Genomic DNA, 21,271 nt, shown 5'->3' with positions numbered 1-21,271 from the left:
AATGTGCAATAATGGTAGCCACAGCTGCATATACATACTAAGGTCAGCTTTGCCTTACTTGTCAAAAACAAACCAATACCTCTACATCTCAATCTGCTACAATTTATATGCCGTGTCAATAAAATCATGCCATTCATGGAAACCACCCTTTCAAAATGAAATATCCTCCTACACACCACTTTCCTTTTCATGGAGTCTGGCTTTCATAAAAAATGTTGGTACCTACAGGGCAGAAAGGATGCCAGGCAGAACACTCCCCGTTTGAGGACTGTGCCTTGCACAGCCTGCTTGCTGTCCATTTGCAGCCCATTTTTGCCACATTTGGTGACCCTGTCCCACTGGATATCCCACTGAGGATGAAAGCACTCCCAGTCTCATTCACCTAATAGCAATGCCAGCAGTATCTCCGAGATGGAAAGGTGTTACCTAATGTCATGGCTGTGCCACAGAGCTTCAGCAGGACTGTAAAAGATTCAGTGCTTTCTACAACAATCACAGCACCCTCGACAGCATCTAAGGAAGAGCTTAGAGGCCAGTTTCCCCCAGCAGTACCATGTGGCAGCAAGGCTGAGCTGTCGGCACAGCTCACGAGGAGCTTTGTCACATTGGCAGCAATACTGTCCTTAGCTGTGTCTGTTCTGTGCTGTCATTGTCACCACCGGCAGGAAATTGGTTCAGCTTGGCAATAAGCCATAATCCCTCACTATTGAAGGGGAAACACACCATGTGGGGAGGTGGGGGAAGACAAAAGGGAGGAGGAGGAGGAGGACTGGGAGTACATAGAACTCGCAGTGTGTTTGAATGTTTTGTGTGTTCAGTAGCTGCAGCTCTGAGACACAGCACGGGGCAGTGGAGGCAGTGGATGAATTAGCTGCTGAATTGCTGCCATCTGCAGTTCCTGGGGAGACTGGAAGCCTTCTGTGGGTTAATGCATTTTGCCTCATCCAACGGGCACAGTGCAGCAGGGGCTTGTTGTGCCTGGCCACAAGCCTTCCTAACTCTCTTTGGCTCATTTTTTTTCCTCCAGGTCCCAAAACAAGAACAAAATGGAAGCGTGCCTTTCCATTTCCACCGTCCTACAGAGCCACCTACCTAACAGTCCATGAAATGAAGGCAGAAATTCTAGCCAACACTCAGTAGAGCTTCTGAAGCTCAGGGATGCTGTGATCTGTAAGAAACTTGATGGATGCTGAGATTTCCCCTGGCATCAGATCTTGCAAAATCCATCAAAAGCAAAATTACAGGCTCACTAAGACAATCCCCAGGAAGACCAGAGGTATTTGGTATAAGTGTATTCCCAAAGAATAGTCTCCTTAATTCAGCAAATCTTGTCTGTGCTCTGAATTTCTCATACCCTGAGAAAGATCTACCAAAGCATTGTTTCTTTTCTTAATGGATTCAGACAGATTGTACCTTTCACTTCAGGAATGGAGTTCTGTCAAAATAGCACTCCTACCTGCTACCTCAGGATTAATTTAGCAGCTAACCATTCCACATGACCTTCTGTTTACTTCAAGGCTTGTTGCTCTCATCACGAGTCCCTGCCCTGCTGAAGTAAACCGAAGTCACACAATTCTTTGCTTCATTCTTCTATTAAATTTATGAAACTTGACTTGTGAGGACATTACACAAAAGTGGGGGTACGCAGAATTGTATCACCATACAAATAACTGTGACTGTGTTCCCTTTGACTTCCTCGGCATCTGGTATTGATATTCGTCAGTAAATGTCAAACCCTACAGAAGTTGTATAGTTTCCTGTCCTTATGTGTACAGTTAATGACTGTGCACTGTGTAAGCACATGCATTTGTTGAATGAGACACCCCATTAATAACAGACAGATGGTCTGGTGATAGAATTAATTTCAGTGTGTGAGTGAGCAGTCATCCAAGACCAAAACTGACATCTTTATTTTTTGATGCTGTGTCATTTGTAGTATTCAACTGCATTTATTCCTTTTGTGGCTAACTGATCATTCTCCACGCTGAAGTCTTAAAGATGAAGTGCAATCACTTCTTTTCATGCTCTGCAATCTCCTTTCCCTGCTCTGTTTCCTAAAATCTGTTCATGCTTGCCAATGCTTTACCAAGATGCAATGTTACAGAGAGGAAGATGATAAGCAGTTTGCAGTAACTGTTTTTTTTTAATTTGGCCTTGCTCTTCAGCAGGAAAAGACATAACGAAATGCCTTAAGGCCAAGCAAAATTAAATCATACAGGCCCAAAGTGCTCCTGCGCTCTGCATGTTGAACCAGATTTGGGTAGAAAGGAAGAGTATGTCGCAAGAGAGTAGTAATAACCTCTGTACACAGAAGGGATATGGTCTATGATCAACAGCAGGTCAGTAAATAAGAGACCAAGAGTGAGCTGTAAGAGAACCAGTATTTCAGATATTGCAAAAATGTGTTTTAGTAGCATCAGTATGCATAATTACTTCTTTCAATTAGCATGATTGTTTCAGGAATTTTTACAGAAATACATTCTATTTATGATGCAAAACTATAGCAGCTACTTGCTAAGGATTTTTTTAAGATGGTAGATCATATAAACATTATGGTCTATGTACCTCATTTCATTACTAGTCTCCTGCACATGAAAAAAATATTTCAATTTCTGAGTACGGTTCCTTCTTGTTTCTCTTGTTGAACTCACAGATTTATCTTCAGCTTTTAAATAAGACTATATGATGGCCCAAGCTCCTAGTACTCAAATGAGGTGTGAATTGCTTCTTAACTTCTTTCTCTGTAGTCTTAACTGCCTCTGCAAAAAAATCAGACATTTCTCCAAACCCTAGCAAACATGGTTTGGTAAAAATTATAAATCTATGGGAAGAAACAGACAGAGGAACCTGGTGGGGTATCTCCCATGACATTTATCATGGAGGACTGGCTGACCTGGGCATCTGCATGACTGTTAACTTTAGACTTTTCTAGTGGTGCCAGGATGAGCCTCTCCAAGATGTCAATTTCAAAATGAAGATTTGCTAAATTTTGGTCTAGGTACTAGAAGTTTGATGGTACTTGAGTTCTTTCACAACTGGAAACTGCACTTTGAGACACAGTGTTACGTGTGTTAAGTGGCACAGTGCAATCCACTGCAAAAGCCAGCAAGTGAGACTGTGTCAGGCAGAATACACATTTCAGAACTGATGGCTCACATTCTATTTGCATATTTGAAAAAGCACAGAGCTCTGAGGATGCAGTAATTCGTCAATAGACTCAAAGAATATGTTGAATTGGAAGGGACCCATCCGGATCATTCTGTCCAATTTTTGGTCCTGCAAAGCGCCATCCCCAAGAGTCACACCACGTGCCCAGGAGTATTGTCCAAAGTGACCAACTTCCCTGGAGTGCCTATTCCAGTGCCCAAACATCTTTTCTGATAATCCAACCTAAACCTCCCCTGACTCAGTCTCATGCTGTCTCCTCAAGTCCTGTCACTGGTTGCAACAGTCAAGAGATCAGTGCCTGACACTTCCCTTGTGAGGATGTTGAAAATTGCAATGTCTCCCCCTCAGTCTCCTGAACAGAACAAGTGACCCCCAGCTGCTCCTCACATGACTTCTCCTCCAGACCCTTCACCAATTTCATTGCCATCCTTTGAGCCTTCTCCAAAAGCTCAATGTCATTTTTCCATTGTGTCACCCAGACCCGCCCCAGCACTCGAGGTGAGGCTGCCCCAGCTCAGAGTAGAGCGGGACAGTCCCCTCCCTTGCCTGGCTGTGATGCTGTGCCTGATGCACCCCAGGACACAGGTGGCCCTCCTGGCTGCCAGGGCACTGCTGAACCATGTTCAGCTTCCCACCGGCAGGACTCACAGGTCCCATTCCAGGGAGCTGCTCTCCAGCCTCTCATTCCCATCTATAAACACACCCAGGGTTGCCACGGCCCAGGCACAGAATCTGTTTCTTTTCCTCATTGAACTTTATACAGCTGATGCCTGTCCAGCCCTCTCATTTGTCCACGTTTTTCTGCAAGGCCTCTGAGGGAGTAGACAGCCTCTCCCAGTTTAGTGTTGTTGGCAAACTTACTTGGTATCCATTCCAGTCTTGCATCCAGGTCCTTTATGAAGGTGTTGAAGAGCACAGGGCTGAGGATGGAGCTCTGTGGAACCCCACCAGTGACAGGTCACCAGTCTGATGTCACCCCGTTCACTGTAACCCTTTGTGCCTGACCCATGAGACAGGTGCTCACATACCACATGATGTGTTTATTTAGCTGAGTGCTGTTTGTTTTGTCCAGAATGATACTGACAGAGACAGTATGGAAAGCTTTACTGAAACCCAAAAAGATTACATCACCTGTCTTCCTCTGGTCAGCTAGGTGGGTTATGTTGCTGTAAAAGGAAATCAGACAAGAAGGACCTTCCCCATATGAAACTACTGGCTGTGACTGATAAGTGGGCCATCCTCCACATGTTTTTCAGTACTCCCAGAATAATCTTTTCCATGATTTTACCAGGCAGTGAAGTGAGACTTCACTGTAGTTTTCAGGGTCTTCCTTCTTGAAAACCAGGATAGTGTTCAACAGCTTCCAGTCAGCTGGAACCTCTCCAGATTCCCAAGACTGCATAAAAACCATGGAGAGATGTGATGACATCAGCCAGCTCTTTTGATGAATCCCAGTTCCTGGATGAATCCCAACAGGCCCTGTAGATTTGCAGGGATTCAGGTGGAGCAGAAGATTCTGAACATGTTTAGAGTCAACAGGAAATTGTTCCTACAGTCCTCCAGGTCAAGACACTGAGACCCCCTTGGCCCATTAGATGTGTTAAAGACAAAGAATGCACTGAACACCTCTGCCTTGCCCCTGGTCCCTGTATGTGAGGTGACTCTCCTCATCCTGGAATGGGCTGATGTTATTTCTGCCTTTTGACATTATTACATTTGAAAAGACTTTTTATTGTCCCCATTTCTGGCCAGCTTCCACTCCAGTTGAGCTCTGGCTACATAAATTTTCTCACCACAGTGGGAAGCAGCACCTCTGCATTCTCCCCAAGTTACCTGACCTTATTTCCACTGGGCATATACCTTATTTTTTCCCTTACATGCAAGAGAAGATTCCTGCTCAGCCAAGCTGGCCTCCTGCCTCACCTTCCTGACTTCCAACATTTAGGAGTTGCCTGCTATTGTGCCCCTAGGAGGTGATGTTTAAAAAGTGACCACCATCAATGGACCCCAGCTCTCACCCAAATATTTCCCCAGAGGATTTTACTCACTAGTTCCCTGAGCAGTCTGCTATCCTCATGTCCAGAGCTGAGATTTTGCTGGGATTTCCCCTCCCATCAACAGAGATTTTAAACTCAACTGCTTTGTGGTCACCGTGGCCAAGATGGACACCAGTCTCCACTTACGAGAACCTCTCTGCTGACAAGCAGTAGGTCAAGGAGGGACTCTTTCCCAGCTCGCTCCCTTTGCTTCTGTAAAGCTGTCACCAAGGTTTTAAAGAATGTTACAACCTGGGTTGTGCCAGCTGTGTGATGGCTCCCAGCTGATTTCTGGCAAACTGAAGTCCTGTGTAAGGACAAGGACAGTTGATTTGGAAGTGTCCCCTAGTTCCTCAAAGCACCATTGATAAGGGAAGATCCTTACGCTGTTAAATAAAGTCATCTACACCTAGCAAGGATAGCAAAGGCAAGAATTGGACAAAAGCTGCAGCAATGCCACTGCTCCTGAAAAGCCAAGCCCATCTATTGCACATCTAAGATTAAATAAGAAATTAGGAACCCCATCTGTCTTAAGCACACTGTCATTCCTGAATCAGTTGATAAGCACTGTTGGCATGAAAAATCACAAATCATTTGCAAGGAAGTAACACACCTGAAAGTCAGATGGTTGTGTGCACCACAGTGTGAGCTGTGGGACAAAGAGGGTTACAGCAGACACACCAGACAGAGAAACTAGAGTTGTAGGCAATAGTTAAAAACAAGACAGGAAAACAAAATCACAGAAGAGTACACAGGATACACTATCTGGTGGCAGTGATATGATTTACTGGAAGTTAGCAACAGAAATTGTCAGGTAATTATTGAAAACACCAGGAGACTCACAAGCAGTGATAACACAGGTTTGTGAGCAAAGACAGACACTGCACAGGATGAAGAAGATGCTGTGACACAAAGGCAGGGAGCAGGGAGCTGATCAGGAAAGAGGAGGAGGCAATTCTGCTCTTCAGGCTAGGACTGGGCATTGCCAAATTACCAGTGATGCTGGAAGCTGCTCTGCAATATACTCATGTGCAAAAAATGTGGCTCTGCACGTATCTGAGCTCACAGATTGACACCGTTCTCTTTTCCCTTCTCTCCCAAATCCAAAAGGTATGTGTGGGAATCTGCATAAGATTCTTGAAAGCATGAATGAATCTTCAAGTATGTCTGAGCACCAAGAAAACCTGCTATTGATGCAGCTATTAAATGTCCCATGCAAATGAAAACCTTTTAAGCAACTACATCTGTCAAATTAGTTTACATTTTCTTAAAACCAAAATCACAGAACTTTTTTTTTCCCTCCTTCTTTTACTGTTTTGTTTCACTACCAGTTTCCTGTGTGACCCTGGCTAATGAAATCATTATAATTCAGGATGCATCACTTACTACTGCTAAGGCACTGCAAAAGTGTAACACATCTTCAGCTGATACACAGCGCAAACAGTAGGCCTAAGAAGAACACCTTTGTCCCTGCAAATTTTCATCTGGTAACTTCTATCTAAGTAAATAAGATCTTTAGAATACTGACCTTTTAGGCAAAGCTTTGAGCACGCTGAATTCTCACACTCTCAAAAATATGGTACAGCATTTCATATCAATTTCTTAGGCTCTCTCAACCTAAGAATAAAGTTGTGTGCTACAGTCAAGGTGGCAAAACACCCCCCCACAACACAAGTGCTGTTGCCAGTAATATTTCAATTTGCATGATCACGCACAGATATATTCTCAGTAATAAAAGAAAACAATACACTCCTCAGAGAAGGAACAGGACAAAATTGTGTAAGTGTACATCATACATTTATTACCGAACAACTCTCTCAACTCCAAAATTGGGCACAGGGATTAAAAATAAAAATTCATTGCACTACCTAGTAAAGCATTACTAGTAACTCTCATAAAAAATGTACAAATTTTGTTAAAAATTTATCAAGCCTTCAAATGATTTGGTTACAGATATTTATAGTACATTTAAAACTACATGTTAAATGATACAATAGCATATGATTTAAAGAAAACACTTAACAAAATATGATTCCAACAAAAACCATAAGCTTTCATAATAATTAGCAAGTCTGAAACAAAAGTAGCAAAATGAGGTAACAATGTACCAAAGGAAAAAACCACAGCTTTTACAAAGGCCCAAAGATAACTCAGTTGAAACTGTTTTCTATAATTAAAATTAAAACAGTTGGTAAGTCTCATCCCAAGTATTATGCATTGTATTAACAGCTGTGAAGTCACATTCAAGAGCCTGTATAAAATGACGTACAACACATGGCCTTACTTCTTCTTTCTAAAGAAAGACAAAAAAATGAGACACTGGAATTATCTGTAGGCCTTGATATCCACCAAAATGTCAAATTAAATTGACAGTTTATGCAAAAAAACACAGCAGTGCCAATATGATAAAGCAAACATATTGGAGGTCAGATATTTTTGTTTTTTTGGAGAAAAAAGAGTCATTGGCTGGCAGAAAGGCAATGAACATAAAGGGAAGTGTTGCTGAATTCAGGTGCTGTCAGGCACCACGGCAGCTGTGCATAATACATGGCAGTTAAGAGCTGAACATAAATCCCCTGCCCTTGACAGTCACCACAGAGGATGTGGTTGTAGCCTGTCTGAGCTGATTCAAAACACAAGCATGTGTGCTCTTTGTACACACTAACCACGGGAAGCAAGTCCACATTCATCCATGCAAACCGAAGAACCATTCCAGAAGAGATGAGCCATAAGAGTGCAACAATTAATTGCAGGATTTTACCAACTTAGACCCTCCATCTCCTAGATCTCCCATTGTCTCACTGAATTTTAGTGGGGGAAAAGGGACATTTCTCCAGTTCCAGAAAGAGAACTACTTTCCCTCAGCTTCAGAAGTATGTGTCTTGTGCACTTGTATCAAGTTTAGAAAAAGTACCCTCTTTCCATGCTTTGAACTGAATACTAGACACAGAAACGTTAGTCATGTTTAAATCTGTACATGGATTTTTTTTCTTTTGCAGTTATATAAAAGAGGCTAAGTTTTGTAAGACATACGTGGCATATGCTTTTTAAACATGATTTTATTTGTTAAAAAAATAAATTTTATTACATGTAATTTAACCTGCTAGGTGCTATTGTGAAAAGCCTATTCTTTAACTCCACTGGAAGAGAGGAAAAAGAAATTCTAATATTTTGAAGTGGAAGTAACGGCATTTTTACTTATTTAGTGTTCCTATGTAAGGATGGGTATGGAAAGCTTCACTGTTTTTGAGAACTACCTGCATAACTAAAGAGGGAAAAACATCTAAAACAGGGTAAAATTGTGCTTTTATTTAGCTGCACCAAGAGCTGTGACTGGTCTGTAAAATCTTCAAAGAGGAAAACCAGCATGGAGAACACCCATCACTGCTGGAAATTTTAACTGATACTAAAGCATAGCAGCATACAAAAGCATCAGAAATGATAAAGAATAAACTTAAAGCTGAGACTGGCAGCAAGCTGTAGCAATATTGGTAATTGTGCCACTTGTGCTGCTGCAACCAAAGCAATGACAATGAATTTATGAGAAGAGTTTAAATGCAAAAAGTGCATCCTTTTAGTAACTGTGGTATATACAGACCTAAAAGATTTTGCTAGAAGACATCAGAGATGTTAACAGTGTAAATATTACAAAGAAAGCTCATTTTTTTCAATAGCCCAAATAAAATATTATTCAGAGCACTTGAATAGACATTATCCCCTCCTATTTCACAGAACTGTTCTGGAAAGTATTCCAAATTTCTCCTCTAGTGGAGCACTCTGGAAACTTGATTGCAAAAACCTAGGGAGTTCCTTCTTCCTATTATACTCATCATGAAGTAAGGAAGGGAAGGAAGCAGCATTAGGGCAAGTGAATTCTGCAGGTAATGACCAAAGCCTACCTCCTCTTGTGACAGGATGAAAGAAATATTAAATTCTACTTCTCTGAGAAAACACTAAAAAATGTATTTTATTAATGAAATTGCAGGAATAAAATTGTAACCTTTTACAAGTTATTTTAGTTACATACCAACTTCCTTGTAGATGACAAAGAATGTATGTGATTAAAGCCAATGTTTATAAGCTAAAAGATGATGTCCTTAGCAAGTACAATGGGAAAAGTTAAGAGCTGTTCCACAAGATCAGGACACCCTCAGTGTACTTTCTGCTTCCTTTCATGGAAGAAACACATAACTGGTAAACCCAGCTAGAGAATTTAAAAGGAAAACAGAAAAACATTGATATTCATATTAGCAATTGAAAACATTAGTATTGCTAAATGTGATATTGCAACTCTACATTGATAAAATAACTTGTAAATCAGCTATTAAAAAATACAGACTTTGTAACATATGATAAAACCCCCAAGGTTACTCATGTATGAGCAATCAATGCATTCTTTAGTGGTACACACTTAAAGCCTCCAGTGAAAGGGAAGCATAACAGCTGTTTGAATAGTAGTAGGTAGAAAGGTCGTTACACCTGTAAGTACATTGGGGACAAAATACTAAATGTCTGTAATTGCTGCACCCATTGCATTCAGTGTGCAACTGCAAACACAAGGAAAGGAACCAGTGTACAGTACTAGTACTGTTTAAATAACACACAAGATTATACATTGCAGCATAATTATTACTACACACATACGTTCTCAGTACATGCTGGTATATAGGTTCTCAAACGCACACACACAGCCAGCCACAAGCGCGCTTCACTCACCCTCTCACAGGCAAACACACACTCACACTGTTCATCCCCACTCACAGTATCTGAAGGCTCTATATAAGGTAGATTGCTATATTGTTTGGAGCTACCACTTTTTTTTTTCTTTTTCTTTTATATAAAAGCACATGCTAAAAGATCACATCCACAGTAATCTCGCAGCAATACTCGGAATGATCACACAAAACCCAGGGAATGTTAGTGCACACACAAAATTAAGCTAAAAAAAAAAAAAAAAAATCTTTGGAGTTCCAATCACACTTGTTAGTAGAACAATCCCGTAACTGTGAAGACTAGTTATAAGCTTTATAATTGATTAAGTCACACAGTGCAAAGTAAGGTCCATTGACCCTTTTGTGTAAAAGGGTAGGCTGGAAGCCACATGGGTAGGTAAGTTCAATAGAGTTCATATATACATGTGACCAGAAACACCCAAACCAGATCTGTGCTCTTAGATTGGTCATTCTGAATCACGATGCACTTCTGAAGCATCAGCTCTACAAATCGGGCAGGTACGATTTGCCTGTAAAACCAGAAAAACAAAAGAGAGTTAACCAGACTGACAAATACATTGTTAAAGTAATGTGTATGTGACAATGCTATCTGTGACAGCTGAAGAGCAACTCAAGAGAAGACAGAATGTACTTACGCCTTTTCTTATTTCGTTTTGTTATGTTTTGTTTATGTTTGAACAGTGTGATGAGTTTTCCAACTCAGAATTACATTTACAAAAAAATAATTGAGCCTTTTATTTTTAAAGACAAAGAAAGACAACAAATAAGGCTCTAGCTAACTGATGGTGCTTCCATTAATGCAGATTCACAATTTCAGTATATTGCAGTCGGATGGATGCAACTAAAAACCTGTACTGTAAGCTGCAGAGAAACCCACCAGAACAAACTGAGACATCTTGGGCTGCAAATAAACATTTTGTGTGATGATGTCATATTGTCACCAACTGATCAGGAATGACATCATACTTTGTTTTATTCAGTTATCATAACAGAAAAACATCATATAGTCTTGGCCAAAGCTGAAAGCAAACCAGGGAAAAAGGGAGGGTCTTTTAGTAAAGTGGAAGGGGAATAAAAAAAAAAATAAAGATGACCCAACCAAGCAGGTATTCAAGTCATGTGCACCACCAGGCCTAGATTTAGCTCTTTTGTAAAACACACACTGAAAATATGTATGAAAATATAACTTGCTTTTCTAGCTTCCTTAAAATTGCAGAAATTGTAAGCTTCCAGGAATTACAGAAATCTACTGTGCCAGGATAAAATGAATACTCATGGACACCACACCACAGTTTTTCAAGTAACTTTTCAAGATCCTACATGAACATCTGCTTTAAATTTAGTTGCATTCTTGTGTCTTTCATGAAATGAATTTCCCCCTCCTGGCATTTAATATGACTCTTTGACGTCAAAAGAGAAGTGAGGGGGACATAATATTGTAATATTGACCTTCTAACTTGCCACTCTTCCAGGCAGACTTAATTTTCTGCTGTAACTACAGAGTGCTGCACAATGAATTGATTTTTTTTTTTTTTAATTTTATAGGAATTTATAGTTAAAATGAACTGCATTTAGAATAATGAAACTATAGGGCTACTAGAATCATCTAAAAACCACTGCACTACTTCGGTGTTAATAGAAGTAAAAGAAGTAAAGTAGTAAGCTGAAGTAGTTACAGTTTGTCTTTTTCTATATATAATACAGCATTTCCTACCTAGCATTTCCAAGTATGTTAAATGCAAAGGCAGGTTGTCCTTTTAAGGTTGCTCTAAACTCTCTGGGTGAAGACAGGTCATGGTGCCAAGCACTCCTTTGGAATGATGACTTTTATTTCATACAAGAACACATTTCTCATGTTTCTCTCGTTCTCATACTTGACTAGAGGATATAGGCTAAGAAGTAGCCAAATGCTTTGAAACAAGAGAATTTGGAATACTACAGAGAGAAGAAGGGTAACCTCTCTCTTTTTAAATCTGTTGTTTCCTCCTCTGTATTACATCTTCTCTTGTCAACTCTAAGTTTGCTTAAATAGAGAACTATTTTAGTTGAAGTGGGCAACCTAATGCACTGTTACAGAACATCTCCTCTTACTTGCTCACCACCTAAAAAGATAGGACTGTTAAATATTCCATGCATACAAGTCAAAGCTTTTTCAGTTTTTTTACTTCTCCATCACCACCACCACCATGCAACCCAATAGGAGTATTTTTAAAGTGCTCAGATTGAATCACTAACCTTTTACTTGTATCTTTCACTAAAGTGACATATGATGTAATTTAAAAAAGACTCAATTGCGCTACATAGTTCTAGAAATAGTCCTAGATACTAGTCCTAGATAACAATTACACTCTCCAAAGAAATGAGATTGAACCAGTAAAAATAGTGACTAACCAATTATGTTTTTCTTTTTCTACCCTGAGGAATAATACTACACGTACTAAAAGCTACAATTTTAACCCTCCCTTGTAGAATTTATGAACATGATGTTGGCTGGATGATGTGAATGGTGGATGTGGACATGATTATACAATCAAGATGCATTTAAAAAACTCTCAAATTCATAAAGGAATGGACAGAAGCAAAACTAAAGCACAAAATATTTTCCAGTTATCATCACTTCCAGATGTTAGCTTTTTAATTATAACCAAGTTTAGACAGAGGCTGTAACTAAAATAGACTGGTTTTACAGGTAATTCGTTACAGCTTCCAAAGCAAAATAGTCTTTATTTCAATAAACCATCTCCAAACCACTGTAACTGAACACACATTCAGTGAAAGTATTGTCTTAATGACCCTACACTAGGATGGGTTAACCTTGTCTATCTTATTTTGCACTCAGCTCTGGAATAACAATGTCAATGCAAGTTTTACTAGACTTAACTGTACCCCTCTACATTTTGATTGCATATCTTGCACCTCATTCTAAAGACTATCTTTAGAAAATACTACATGTGAAGATCTGTTAGAAAATGTGGTTTCTAAGGTGGGACAGGAACATCAGCAAAACTATTTCACTGCTAGAATATGCTAGTACACTATGATTATGAAAAATCGCTAACACACTACGATTATGAAAACAGACTAAATTAAATACACTTCTTTTCATTTTTCAGTTCCAAATTCTATTCCCAGTTCATTAGCAATTGAAATGACTAACTCAACTTTAAAAGTAACACACTGAGTCCCAAAACAGATTAATTCAACATGCTTGTCTGACTCCTGAATGCGATGTCAGGTAAGAAAAAGACAAGCATTATACTTTCCTGGTATGTTCCTGTAACTTCCAGAAACCTGCAGATCAGGTTCTGTTCTATGAATCAGAAGTAAATTTTTTTAAAGTAAATTAGTAACCTGGAAACAGCTGTCTTTAAAGAAATCCACATAATAAACCTACCGCATCTACTATCTCACAGGCTACGTCAAATGGCACCTGTTTATTTTATTTTTACAATGTGGAGAGAATACTATCCCTCGATACTCACTGTACACACCACAACCAACTTAAGAGAGTTTCATGCAATGAAAGATTGACACATGTAGTGTAGATGCTGCTTGACGAGGGAGACATTGAGGAACACCAATTCAATACACAAACTCTCCTCCAGAGGAAAACTGATAATATTATGTGGAGTCTGTGCTTGTGGCATTTTAGCATGGCAGTAAAACAACCAGATGCTGACTCTTGAGCATGTATGTGAATTCAGATACTTTTGGACCATTTCTACCAACAATTATGAGCATTACAAATAGTTACACTGGCCCTAGATTTTGTAGAAGCTTTAGACTTAGACTACCATGGGTACTGTAGCCAAAGGGCAATTTCACATCCCATTTTTTCAAATCCTTCTTATTATTCTTGGTATCTTCTTAGCAAAAAAAATACTTTCAATATTAATTTGATTTTTTTCATTCTCTGCACAGCATATTTTAGCATTTGTCTAAGATATGATGCCATATTTATGATGCCATAAAGGCAAGAGGGTTTTATTTCTCTTGAAAACAACGAACACCATCTATAGTTTTCTAGGGACCATACCAACATAAGATCACTGCAGTTTCCAATGTTCCACAAAACAGACTAAATTGATTAAAGCTGAATAGAATAAAATAGTCAAAAAAATGAGGCACAATGGGAATCAATACCTTGCTGGCAGTAGATATGGTTCAATGCAGCCTGTAGAAATGTCTGCCAAAACCTACTTGTATTTCTTGTTCTTCTCACGATCTGCACAGCTGCTATTTAATCAGTGCTCTTACTGGGTGGTCCTGATTCTTGAGCCTTTGTTTTTTGCTCAGATTCTCTTGGATGGGTAAATAATTTTGTAACACTGTAATTTCTATTTGTATATATTACATTTCTGTGTATATACATAAACCTAAACACACACATGTAACCCCTTCATTTGCCCCAGAAACAAACAATAGCAAAGTGGGGAAGGAAATATCTTGGAACTCATTCTTGCACATTATTTTGTACACTGGCTGGGAAATGAAAATTGGTGAATCTGAACTACTACAGCAAGTAATGTAAAACAGTTGAAGCCACCATCACCATCAAACTCTGTATCACACCTCCTATACTATTTTCTTTTTTTCAAGTCTTCTTTAATGTTGCATATTACTCAAATGCACAATTATTGTTTTAAGCAAATGGAAAACACAGTAAGAGATGTCAACACAAACAGCTGTATTCATATACATTTTCCCTTGTGCCGAATACTATGAAGAAACAATTTTCATCCATTTTTACAATAATGTAGTATCTAGGCAGTGCTTCTATTCTGCTGTCATTTTTAAGTATCAGAAACATGAAACAAGATAAAATGAAATGGAACAGCAAAATATCCCCACCCTCTCCTACAAAACCACATAATCAATTTCATCTAAGATAGGATTACTTTTTCTTACCTTCAGCCATTTATCAACACACTTGGCATGGAACTCGTGGTTACAGGGTAAGACTCTAAGTAGCTGCCTTGACTCAAAATCACACATGCACACCACACATCTAGAAAAGACAGTGAAGTTCAAATGTATCTGCTATGCAAGAACAACACAGATATGCAATTCCATACAAAACTTTACAGGTATGATTGCAACACAGTAGCTATTTTACTCTTTCAGTAGCTACAGCGATCTGCATATCTGAAAATGTAAACTGAGATTTGACTCTGGGGTTTTATGGGTGTTTTGTTGTTTTTTTATTTACTGTGTTTTCACATCACAAAGCAAGTATTCTCGCTCTTCTGACCTAGCTGTTACTGCAAATTAAAGAAAATAACATCAAGCCACCTAAACTATGGATCTTTCAAAGATACCAATATACTTACAATGTCTGCTCTGACTGGTGATTGTTTGGATTGAACCTATAGGATGGAAGCTGCTCAATGTCTGCTTTTGTTAATCCCCGTGGTTTGGCTTCTCCCAGACGTTCTGCCAAATTCAGCAGTGCCTGCAAAACATGGAAACCAGACATTTAAAAATTCACTGATCAAACAGGCTCTGGTTCCATTAGTGCTAGGGACTACCATCACATCTCACTACCTCAGCTGCTAGCACAAAACACCCTTCTATCAAGAAACGTTTAGAACTTTAGTTCTCCCATACAATACAATACATACAATTACAATCTTTGGGAAGTCTTTCAGAACTTAACCATCTTTGTAAGTATGTAAGATATTATCTCTGGGATTCCAAAAGCCACTTCCCAAGGACTCAAATTCCAGTTAGTCCTGTGACTACATGCACAGCTCAGTAAATAATTAACTTCTGAGGGATCGCCTCACCCTGCTATGAAATTAACAGTGCTGGTGACCAGAAAAAAATTGTCAACTAATTTCCTTCATAAAAACACGTGAATTTGGTCTTCTGAGAGAAATCATAAATTTAATGAGACAGCTTATGATTCCCACTACATGTCTTGAGCTAGCTGAATTTAAATATGGAGGTTTTATCTTCCATCTGGAAAACAAATACATATCATCGAACTTTAAGCACTTTCTCGGCTGCTAATTTTTATGTTAATTTTCTGTAATCCAACAATTGCAACTAAAATCCTTTCATGTATATAATTTGCAATCTGTCGTGTATTTAACTCATGCTCCTTCATGAGGGTCCTAGGAAACAACATCACTGGGATAGAGAATCAGTCTACAGAAAAGATCCTATGAAACGGTATTGATTTCTTAAACTTATGAACTAAGGCCCAAATTCTCAGAAGACATTGTTTCTTCTGAACCACCACAGAAGTTATTAGAGAAGTGCTCATTGTTAAACTGAAGATGTGCAACTACAGAGATCTCAATGGGAGCACAGGCAAAGAAATGCAAAAGTCAGCGTTAATGATGACTAACTTAGGAGAAATCAAATGGAATCCATTAGCTTCAGAACCAGCAAAGAAACAACAGTTGGAACAGCCCCATAATTATATAGGATATTTAAGAGGGTTCTGCATCTCTAGATGTGAATTACCATCCTCTCCAGAGAGCAAGAAGAAAATGCAGTAAGGCAATTTTATAAACATTACGTTTAGATTAATTAATCCTATGATATTAAAACTATTCTGAAAGTTACACTCATAAAGCCATTAACTTACCCTTTTCTTTTCAAAGTGTTTCACTTCTGTTTGGTATTTAAAATAAATTAAATTTTGAAAGGAGAAGAGTAGCATAGAGAACATAAAAGTTGAACAATTTAATGATTACTAGACTGGATAGGTGAATTCTGGGAAAGAGCAATAGACAAGAAAGAAAGCTAAACACTTCTAATATCCAGTATTACAAAAAAAAAATCTGAAAGGACCATTTTTGGATTCTGTCTTCACAGTCACTACATTTATTTGGAAGGCAAAACCAGGATTAAAAGCAAAATATAATAAAATTTTATCTATTGCTTGAGCTAACATCTGTTCTTTAAAGGTAGTTGTAGTTCACACACCAACCTCATAGTTTTCTACCTCTCCATCTTCCACATCCAACTCAAAGCTGAAAGCTGGTCCAACTGCCGGTGGCACTGGGAGCATTGATCTACCACGAGAGCAAACAAGGATAAGGTTCAGCATCTTGCTGAGGGAAAGCACAGAAACATCTGGCAGAGGTAAAGTAACCTTTCTGATGCCTCTCAAACCAACATGTTTTCAGAACTGGCAAAAATGTTATGTTTGAAATCAAGAACAGACATCTGAAGTGAAAGAGTCACAGGAAAAAGCTTTTTCTGACATTGGGAATGCTGACTTTTTAACTGCATGCGCGTTTCACTCGGTACTTTTAACCAACAATAATCTAATTATCACAGACCATGGAGACCAAAAACTGACAAAAAAATTGAAAAAAATTCTGGTTTTAAACATGTTCTATTTCTTTAAGTGGATAAAAGACCATCAAAAAGGAATGCCAAGTTCATTTAGATCTCCAACATAAAAATCTTGCAACTTCTGCAAGCCTAAAACACACAGTGAAGATAAATAGGATTTGCTACCAGACTAACTTCCATCCTGAAAGCAAGCACAAATTCACTTTCTCATGTACTGTGATGTTGGTTAAAGCAGAATCCTTTCAGACTGAGAAATCAGAGAGATGTTTTTCTTTTTGTATATTAGTATGTCTTTTTACCCCCCTAGGTAGTACAATGGGTCAAAACTTCATCCACAGACATGGAAATCACAAAATCAAAGCACTAAATACAGTAGAATCAGGAATTACTGTGCCACATCATGTCCTCAATGAATAGGCAAGAAGCTATGACTTTATTTTCAGACTGCAAGATGAAAAGTTGAACAACTTTGCTGAATCAGTTTTCTGGTGCCATTTTCATGCTACGTCTGAAACTGCACAGAGAGAATCTACAGATCTGGTGTCTTGGTTATTTCCTTGTCAATGTCACCTTTGCCACCAGAAACTTAATCTTTGTTTTCCAAACATTTAAATCTTACTTCCAATATAGAACACAGAAGACTAATACATCTCATGTGACAGACCCAAACTCTCTTCCAGAGAGTCTACTGTAACACACTACAGATAATTCCTAAACATTAATTGTCCCACATCTTTTCCAGAAACACATAATCAGAGGCAGAACAGAAATATGGCAGCTGTGACAGAGTAGCACTTCAGCCAATGAAGAGTAACACATCACAGAAGTTCCCACTCTTGTGATTTATAAATAAGAACCAAACCAAATTTATTTATTCCATAAGTGAAGACTCCTACAACTTGATCCTACAGTGTAACTATGCCTCTGTAAGAGTACCGCAGAACTATGATTTAAAATCTGTTGAAGATTTTACCAAGAGTTCAGAAACAAGAGGCTAACTGTGCCTCAAAATACCTACAAAACTACACTGGACGAAAACTATTTACTTGTATTTTTCCTTGCTCAGTGGTGTAGGTTATTCAAAATAGGCTGAAAAGTTTACACAGAAATGGAAGTTTTCCTCTGAAACAGAGGTGAAATATGAGTAGTCTCTGGTAGAGTCCAACCATAAAAAGTGCCAAGATGCTTGCTGACTTCTTAATAGCCTATATGGAAGCAAATGTACTTTTCACTTACAGCACATAAGGTAATAGGCTGGGATGGTAAGGGTGTGGTGGTATTGGCTGCTGTGATCGGTATCTGCTGCGCCCTGTGAGTCTTCGAGGCATAAAAGGTGGGTAAGGCTGCAAGAAAGAAGAAAATAAGCTTCAACTGAAACTTGTGGAACTGGAACTTGTGTCCAGTTTTGGGCTCCCCAGCACAAGACAGACATGGACATACTGGAGAGAGTCCAACAAAGGGTCACTAAGATGGAACTGGAGCATCTCACGTGTGTGAAAAGGCTGAGACAGCTGAGCCTGTTCAGCCTGGAGAAGAGAAGGCTCCGGGGGATCCTATCAATGCATATAAATACCTGAAGGGAGGGTGCAAAGAAGACGGAGCCAGGCTCTTTTCAGTGGTGCCCAGTGGCAAGACCAAAGACATTGGGCACAGACTGAAACACAGTAGGCTCTGTCTGAACATCAGGAAACACTTCTTTAATCTGAGGGTGACTGAGCACTGGACCAGGTTGCTTAGGGAGATGGTGGAGTCCCCTTTCTGGAGATACTCAAAAGCTGGCTGGACATAGTCCTGGACATCCAGTTTTAGGTGGCCGTAAAACGTCCTTGAGGTTTTACCTTAGGCTTGACCATAAAACCTCCCTTTCAACCTTATCCAGTCTGTGAGCCCATGATTCAACATTTTCTATGCTTAATCTCTACCCTCAGTAATGAAACCTACTTTCAATAAATCATTATTTTAAAAATCCACGCTCTGCTAAATTCCGTAAGAATCTCAGCCTCAATTTGAAATTACTATTCCCATCTATAATATACAATCATACCACTTCAAGTGAGAAAGTGGTAATATACAACAGAAATCCTTACAAGTTCTTGTGTGTTTACTGCTGGTATAGTTTGGGAAACAGGATGTGAATTGCTGACCCTCTTGTAAATAAAAAAGGCTAACACACTACTATGCAGGCCTGTGCATAAGCAGTTGAGTAAAGAAGCCCTTAAAAACTCATTAAAAACGAGAATTTAAAGAAAAATCTGTTTAAAAAACCTCTAACATTCAAGCAATGATATATATTTACATTTGGGCTTAAAGGCTTGAAGTCTTTCAGGTGTATGTGGGAGGCTTAATCACTATAATTTCTGCAGCTGGACAACACACAGAGAGACACTCACGCCCAAAGTTTCAATGCATTCATTCCATGGATAAATCAGGGCGCTTTTTGTCATCTTTTAGTAAAATGTTTATGTATTTTCTGCAACTGAAATTTATGTGTTCCTACTGAATTCATATTTGAGGGTCTTAAGACTTTTTTTTTTAAACAAAGAACACCTATCTAAGCCTTTACTAACACATTTTTCTTACATGTTTGAAATCTAAAATCACAGCACCCCAATGACTAACCTAAAATCCCCTAATTTTACATTATATTATAATTACATAAATTATAATTAGATAGCCATACATAAAAATAACATATGAATATAAACACAATGCAAAAGAAACAGGTTCCTTTTGGTTGAAGTCTCAAACGAGATGTATCAATTTTACTGCTTTATGAATTCTGCAATCCGAAAACATAATTAGAAATTGTTGTGTTCATGGAATGAGAAAGAATCAGAAATGCAGCTATTCTACTGTAATGTTAATGCAAATAAAGCCTTTTAAAGACTTATTATTACTTTATAAAAGGCCACATGGTTACTTGTAATATGTCTCTATTCTACTCCTTAGCAATAAACAATACAGAGCTGAGGCATCAGAGAGGACAAATGCTACAATCTGCAGAAAATGGTATTATGTTCCCTATCTACTTTAACAACCAAACTTAAAAATTAAGGAAGTCTGACTCCAAGCAAAACATGTATGATTAGACTGACTCATCTAACAAGCATACTGAATAAAATACAAGGAGTATATGGAAGCTTTCAAGCGTCCTGGATTCCAGAGAGTCTCATACTGCCTGAAAACTTCATTCAAAATCAGTACACTTTTAAATTAGGAGTAAGTTGATCACTTTTTGAAATGGTGGACATTAATGTGAACCTTCATAAAAACTGCAGCAAGCATTTGCCTAGGCTCTGTGATTTCAAGGAGACTCAGTAAAGACAAGGTATCTGCATATTCCACAGCTGCAGGGCCTAAAATTTAATTATTATTTAAAATTTAAATAACAATATGCCCATAAAACCACTGACAACTTCATGCACATGTCAAACAATAAAAAACTGCAGCATCTGTACTTGGGATCTAGTTTTTTCTTTCAGCATCACAAAGGCAGGAGAGAGGGCATTTTGGGTTTTTTTTTTAAAAAGTGACCCGCATGAAACAACCACCACCACAACAACAACAACAACAACAAAACCCTGACCCATTTCAGGACTAGTGTAATTACAGATTGAAGTGCATGACAAAGATCCTAGAAGTAGCATCACTGAACACACCACAGAAGCACACAATTCAACAAAATTCAACACAGATTTTATCCTGCACCACTCTAAATTTTATTTTGTGCTGCTGTAGTTGAACTGCCTGTCAATCCCCTGAAAGCTGACTTACATCCAGCTTTATAACATGGCTATATTTATAATATACGGTGTGGTCTAAATTATGGAAGCACTCTACAACTGCTTAAAGAGAAAAACTGCTTTTAAAGCATTCTGGCTTTCCTGAGCTGTGGAAACTCAACATGATGAAGAATTAACTAAAAGAAACAATGTTTTTTTCTAAACTGTACTAACCAATTATTGCAACAGAAGTCCTGGACTATGTAACAACATGGAAGTTTTCTAAGTAAATCCTGCTGCA

The 21,271-nt window shown here is 38.7% G+C and overlaps 1 protein-coding gene across 6 annotated transcripts in view; it reads right to left on the bottom strand.

The window, feature by feature from the left end:
- Positions 1 to 6,982: 6,982 nt before the first annotated feature.
- RNF38 (ring finger protein 38) overlaps positions 6,983 to 21,271 on the bottom strand; it is a 104,115-nt gene continuing 89,826 nt past the window's right edge. For 5 of the 6 annotated variants that reach the window (XM_086866661.1, XM_086866663.1, XM_086866664.1 and 2 more), the window contains 5 exons: positions 18,485 to 18,591; positions 16,878 to 16,962; positions 15,268 to 15,389; positions 14,846 to 14,945; positions 6,983 to 10,446 (listed from right to left, as the gene is read on the bottom strand). In XM_086866661.1, the coding sequence (XP_086722787.1) occupies positions 10,384 to 10,446; positions 14,846 to 14,945; positions 15,268 to 15,389; positions 16,878 to 16,962; positions 18,485 to 18,591 (477 nt within the window). In that variant the 3' untranslated portion in view covers positions 6,983 to 10,383. The remainder of the gene's footprint in view (positions 10,447 to 14,845; positions 14,946 to 15,267; positions 15,390 to 16,877; positions 16,963 to 18,484; positions 18,592 to 21,271) is intronic. The other variant, XM_086866662.1, reaches the window with a different exon arrangement.

Source organism: Cyanistes caeruleus, chromosome Z, assembly GCF_971803275.1.
Source record: "Cyanistes caeruleus chromosome Z, bCyaCae1.hap1.1, whole genome shotgun sequence".
In the NCBI taxonomy this organism is placed as follows: domain Eukaryota; kingdom Metazoa; phylum Chordata; class Aves; order Passeriformes; family Paridae; genus Cyanistes; species Cyanistes caeruleus.
This window is presented reverse-complemented; position numbering and strand designations above follow the sequence as displayed.